The sequence below is a fragment of the Thalia democratica genome, chromosome 6, assembly GCF_965202585.1.
Source record: "Thalia democratica chromosome 6, ktThaDemo2.hap1.1, whole genome shotgun sequence".
Taxonomy (NCBI): Eukaryota; Metazoa; Chordata; class Thaliacea; order Salpida; family Salpidae; genus Thalia; species Thalia democratica.
The window spans coordinates 31,609,896-31,615,782 of record NC_139170.1 but is presented as its reverse complement, the minus strand read 5'-3'; the positions used below and the strand labels follow the sequence as shown (position 1 = coordinate 31,615,782).

Sequence of the window (5,887 nt, the reverse complement as noted above, 5' to 3'; positions counted from 1 at the left end):
ATTATTTTGAAAAAAATAGTCTATATATGACATAAAAATAAAGTTTAAAGAAATGTTTAAGGAAACACAAATCATTATTCATTTTGCTTTAAATAGCTAATACTTTAAGTATTGTTTAGTGATCTGGTGATTTTCTATCTTATAAATTTTCTTACATAGTTATTAACATTGTTAGTAAAAACAGAAAATGAAAATAATGATAATTACTTTACTGTTTGATTATCTTTAAAACTTAAAAAAAGCTTATTTTCAAGCTTTTTAATTTTTAAGTTTCTAAAGCTTTTCGATACTAATTTTGTATCATTAAAAAATATACTAGATTACAGCTTTATTTTAATTTTCACTTGATAAGCCTAGAAAGCTTGCATGGAAAAGCTTTGTGAAAAATAAGAAGTTGAAATAAATAGATATTTAGTAGAAAAAAAAAAACACAACTTATACAAATGTAAAAAAAAGCCAATTACAATGTATGTAAAATATCTAACAATTTTTTTTTTCAAAAACAGCTTTAAAAAATTAAGACACAGTATGCATGGAACTTTCTACATTATTTTGTTGTTATCAAGCAGACTGAAACTTATGCATAGTCAAGAAGTAGAATCTATTCAAATTAGTACTATAGAAGAAATGGTAGCACTACAAAATTATGGTAGGTAAGACTGTTTTATAACAAATATTTATTTGTATTAAACTCTAAAATAGTTTATCAAAGTTTTACTAGTAATTTATCAAAATTATTTGTATTACAGTGCTTTGTTAAGTAAAAATACAAGTCTCTACTTTTTTCGTTCAAGTTTAAATTCAAATCTAAAAATTGCATGTTTGATTTGAAAAGCTGCCAAAACTTTTAGTGAGTGTTTAAGTTCAACATCCCAAGCAAACTCTTTTATGATGCAAATCCAGTTTTTGGGACCATAATAAAATATTTAAAAGTAATCAAGTTAGCCAAATAATTTAAGTAAAAGTAATTAATTAAAAGAGCAAAAAACAAACAAAACGTTAGAACAACACATGAACTTGGAATACCCGTTGCCGCATCTGCAAAAACCCCACAATTTCGCAATTTTTTTCACGGTCTGTTAACTCATTTTGAAATTATCGCTGCGCCTTCACATGCGATGTTCGTAAAGTTATTTTGACTGCGATTTTTATTTTATTTTACTTAATACTTGTTTCCCTACAATTTGATGAATTTTTTTTATACTAAAATTGTAAACGAAACCAGTTATTTATATTTATTGTTTTATTTAGTTTTAGCATAAAGTTAAAAAGTTTTATGAAATATCAGTATAAATTTACTCGATAAAGTTTAAATAAAAAATACTCAACACATAAAATAACTCAAAATTTTGGAAAAAAAGTGCTGTACAGTTTTGAAAGTTAAAAGAAAGCTGAGTGTTTTGAAATACATTTGAAATCTAATCTTCAATTTAATTTACGGATTGTAAACAACATTTTCGAAACAAAAGCAAAAACTTAACCTTTGGAAGTTTTCTAATCAAGTTTTATTTAAATAATTTAACGTTCTGTACTTCGAACAACCGTTTACCAAAACGTTGTAAAAAAGTTTCCAACCAGGGCCGCTGAACACTTGCAAAGACGTGCAAGGCAGGTTTTACGTGGACTTCATATCGGAGAAGCTCTACCTTTCAAACTACTTGCAGTTGCTCACAAAGTTGAACTGCACAAACGAACTGGAAGATGAATGCAGTAACAGATACGCGAACTACACCGAGTTCACCGACCTCTTGTACGATAGACACTGCGACAGGTTAGTTATGTTTTTTTACTGCATTATTTGATAAGTGCATTTGACGTTTAAAAAGTTTTAAACCTTCTTTTCGCTATTTTTTTTATGTTACAAAAACAGCGTAATATATGTAGCAAAAAGAAAAATAAAATCTAGATTTACAAAGTTTTATAATTTTATTATACTATAAATACGTCCTAGATTTTATACTTTTAGATGTTTGTGATAAACTTTTAACATTTTAAACAAGTATGAAGTGTTTTAAAGGATAAAAGTAAAAGTATGAAAACTACAATAGATACAGATGTTGTTTGAGCATTTACAAAAAAACGTTGTACTACTGTTTTTCTATGAACTTCTTATGCTGTTATACTGGCATTAGTTTATAGTTAGAGTCGAAAAATTTATATATTCTTGTTAAAAGATTATTATTAGGTGTGTTCTACACAAGTAATAATACTGTTAACAAATGTTATAAGTGCTAATGGTTTTAAGTATTAATAGTGTTATTTTAAACAGTTTTTTTCTTAACTGACCTCATGTGCACATACGTTAAACATTGAAAAAACACTAAAATACAATACTCTTAGAAAGAACTTGATATAATCAGCTAACAAAACAGAGACTCGATGATTAGCAAATGCCTGAACAACGTAACGATGGTCGGTGTGGGTAATATCAACAGTACATGGAACGAACTAACTCAACTTCCACTCAACAATCTCACATTCACACAGACTAAAAACCACTGCGTTCAAATACTCATGTACGATTTTGTTCTTTCGAAGCACAACAACAGCTTTGGCAGGTTGTGGTTTAGTTAGATAAATGAGAAAATAAATAATAAGCACTAAAAAAAAGTTTATTCCAACTAGGTACAGATACAAAAACTTAGACTTCGAGTTGACTTGCTGTAAAATCTAAAGCATTTTTAAAGTTTATATTGAAAAATTTAAAGTTGTATATATATTATAACTACTCAAAATATAAATTCAAGCGTTTTCTAATAAAGATACTTGTAAAGCAAATTCACTAGAAAATAAAATAATAACCAATTTAAAAAGTATATTTTCTTTAATACACTAACACATGTTTTTGTGTGTTAACGGGTTTCAACGGAGCTCTGTAAAATAAAAATACTATAAAATGCATAATAAATAGTATTTATTTTAGTTTTTAATTTCTTTACAGCATTTATTTTTTTACTATGCTCCGTTGAAGTGTGTTAACCCATAAGACACAGAAACATGTGTTAGTGTAATAAAGAAAGAATACTGTTTAAATTTGTTATTGTTATATGTTCTAGTGAACTTTCTTTACTAGTATCTTAATTAGCCAACGCTTGAGTTTATATTTTGAGTAGTTATTGTTATATATTCATTTTTAAAGTTTAGAAATAAGAATGAAGCACAAGTTTGTTACTATCTTAATGTGATTTTTATCTAAAACTTTAGTGGAATCAACATGAATAAACGCTCAACACACGTAAACGCTTTCAAGTTTCCGCTGTATTTGTAAGCTTGCCCGCTTCTATGATTAAGTTTATCTTAAATTTTAAACTGTTTTGTTACAAGCACGTCATTAGCAGAACATTTGTTTAAAATAGATAACGTCTTTAAAAAAACTAGCTGTTTAAAGATGTAAAGGATGCCTAAATTATAGAAAAAATTTGCAAAAAACAATAAAAGTCATACAGTTTTTTTGCTAAAATGTTAAAGTTAATTTTGTGCGAAGTGTTTTTTTGATTAATCAGCTTGAAAACAACTTTGCTTTTTGTGATTGGAAATAAATAAACTAATATAAATGCAAAATACGGAATTTATAGAAAGTATGTCAATTAAATGTAAACCATTTATAAATTCAACACGTTTTAAGCACAGCCAACTAAAGCGTATTTAAATTTTTAATATATGCAAACTTGAAAACGTCTATAACATTTTGTGGACAGAAAGACTTGAGTGAAGTTTTGAAAGCTACTTTTTAAAATAGTTTGATCTAAATTCTAAACTATAGTAAAAAGGCTACTTCAGACTTTTACAAAAACAACCAAGCTCCATTAACTATCTTTGTTTCTTACTTGAACAGCAAACTAGCTTTCCAATTAAATACGTTTTAATTGTAGATTTCACGAAGTAAGGTGCTTGGACATTGCACTGTGCGAAAAGTCTTGGTGTGGGGTGAGCGACGAATACAAACATTTGCTTTCTCCTCAGTTCTGCTTCAATGAGCAACACGAAGTCGAGTTAGAAACTTGTTAAGTGTTTCACTGTTTGTAATTTCAGGAACTTAGAACTTATGAAATTAAAAAAGAATTTTTTTAATTAAAAAGTAATTTTTAAACACGATTTCTTTGTTTGAAAACGATTAGCTAACATCTTGTTAAACCTAAATTGTTTTATTTTTGTTGAAACAAACCAACTTTTAATGTTTGTTACTTTCAATCAAAATATTTATAACGTACTTGTTTTTAAACATTATTTTGTAGTTTAAAACTTTCTACCAAGAGTTAAAAAAAACACAAAATTTTAAGTTTTTGTAAAAGTAAAACAACATTTAAAATATTTAATTTATTAAAATCAAAATTATTTAACTCATTTTTAATCCAAACAGGTGCCGGCAAAAGTACACTTTCGTTTACACGTTTTTCGGGGTTTCTGCATTCTGCATGTTTTTTCTCAATCTTATGTCATTAATTGTGCTCAACAAGCACAAACCTCTGCGAACTATTGCCGGGGTTTTTCGAACCAATCTGGCCCTATCTGATTTCCTTTCCACAATGTACTTCGTACAAGCTACAGTGAATAGTTTTTTTAATCTATGCGTGTTTAGCATTTCTTTGTAGTTAAATTTAACCAACATTTAGATTTTAACTTGTTGGAGAACAAAATTTTAAATGCCCTACTAATAACGTAAATACATTTGTAATAAGTTTTGTACTTTTTGAAAGTATACACAAATTAGATATAAATATAAAATACGGTAAAGACTCCGCTTTCTTTTTCATCAAAAACACTCAGTTTAAGTTAGTTTTAAAAATAAACCAAAACTGTATTGAAAAATCCCAGATCTTAATGCAAATGATTATCTTCACGCCGCGCCAGTTCCGCCCCGAAGACCGCAACCTGACGAAAACGGTCGATTCCTTCTACGATTCCCGCCAAGGAGAATTCCCGCCATTTTACAACGAAACGGCGGGAAAGATCCTGGGCCACCTGCACTTGGTGGTTCCGTACCAGCGGGTACTGAACCTGTTCGGCTGCATGTTCCTCACGTTCGGGGCGGCCTCCATATTCGCCTACCTCATCGCCAGTATTGATAGGTTGTGTGCGGTGGCCATACCGTTCAAGTGAGTGAAATCGTTTCGTTTCAATTTTTGTTTTAGCAGTTTTTATAAAGTTGAACCTGAGATTAAAGTAATTTTGAACCAGTTTTTTTTATACAAGTCTTGATGAAGAAAACTTTTTGTATACCGAAAGGTTTTCAAAAAAAAATGTTACTTAAAAAATTTTAATAAAACACTACTAAAAAAAGTTATTTAAAAGCAAGTACTTTTTTAGAGTGACAAGTAATTAGTTCTAGATTTATTTTAAAATTCGAACAGCTGTTCAAAATACTTTTTTATACGAAAATGCCTTTACAAAAATAGCAATTAACGCTCAAAAAGACAAACCCAAAATCACTGTTGTTACATTTAAAAGTGATCATACTCAATAACCATGTACCAAACTCAAACCAACAGGTACAAGGTCTACTTCACTCGCACCAAGGCGGTGCTCATCTGCTCGTTCATGTGGGTCTTCCTCGTCGGCGTCACCTTGTGGCCGATCTTCGACGGGGGCCTGGTCTACTTCGTCCACTCCAACTACGTGGTGTACTACCACGGGGACAGGTTACGCAGAGATTGACTGCTTGACTGACTAGTACTGCTACTTATAAATAAATGCTAACTTTTTTAGTTACTTATCTTACAAATACCAGATGCTATTTTGATCTACTTTATATATACCAGACAGTACAGCAACGTGTCTTTTATAAAAAGAGAGCCACACAACACATCACTGTAAAAACTCTATTTCAAGAACATAAAATGCATTTTGTTACTCAGGGAGCTTATCCTGTGTAAAAAAACGCAAAACA

General features: G+C 29.5%; 1 protein-coding gene across 1 annotated transcript; it reads left to right on the top strand.

Moving 5' to 3' along the window:
- The first annotated feature begins 519 nt into the window (after nt 1–519).
- LOC145838982 (uncharacterized) lies at nt 520–5,100 on the top strand. Its single transcript, XM_082946598.1, has 6 exons — nt 520–649; nt 1,579–1,771; nt 2,373–2,558; nt 3,873–3,992; nt 4,361–4,547; nt 4,816–5,100. The coding sequence occupies exons 1-6, from the start codon at nt 529–531 to the stop codon at nt 5,098–5,100; spliced, it is 1,092 nt and encodes a 363-aa protein (XP_082802724.1). The 5' UTR covers nt 520–528.
- The last annotated feature ends 787 nt before the right edge of the window (nt 5,101–5,887 follow it).

What these genes read in the sequence shown, in the direction of transcription:
- LOC145838982 (XM_082946598.1), top strand. Translation starts at nt 529, where the DNA reads ATGCATGGAACTTTCTACATTATTTTGTTGTTATCAAGCAGACTGAAA. An exon ending in TACGATAGACACTGCGACAG is followed by an intron (nt 1,772 to 2,372) that starts GTTAGTTATGTT and finishes CTAACAAAACAG; the next exon opens with AGACTCGATGATTAGCAAAT. An exon ending in TGTACTTCGTACAAGCTACA is followed by an intron (nt 4,548 to 4,815) that starts GTGAATAGTTTT and finishes GAAAAATCCCAG; the next exon opens with ATCTTAATGCAAATGATTAT.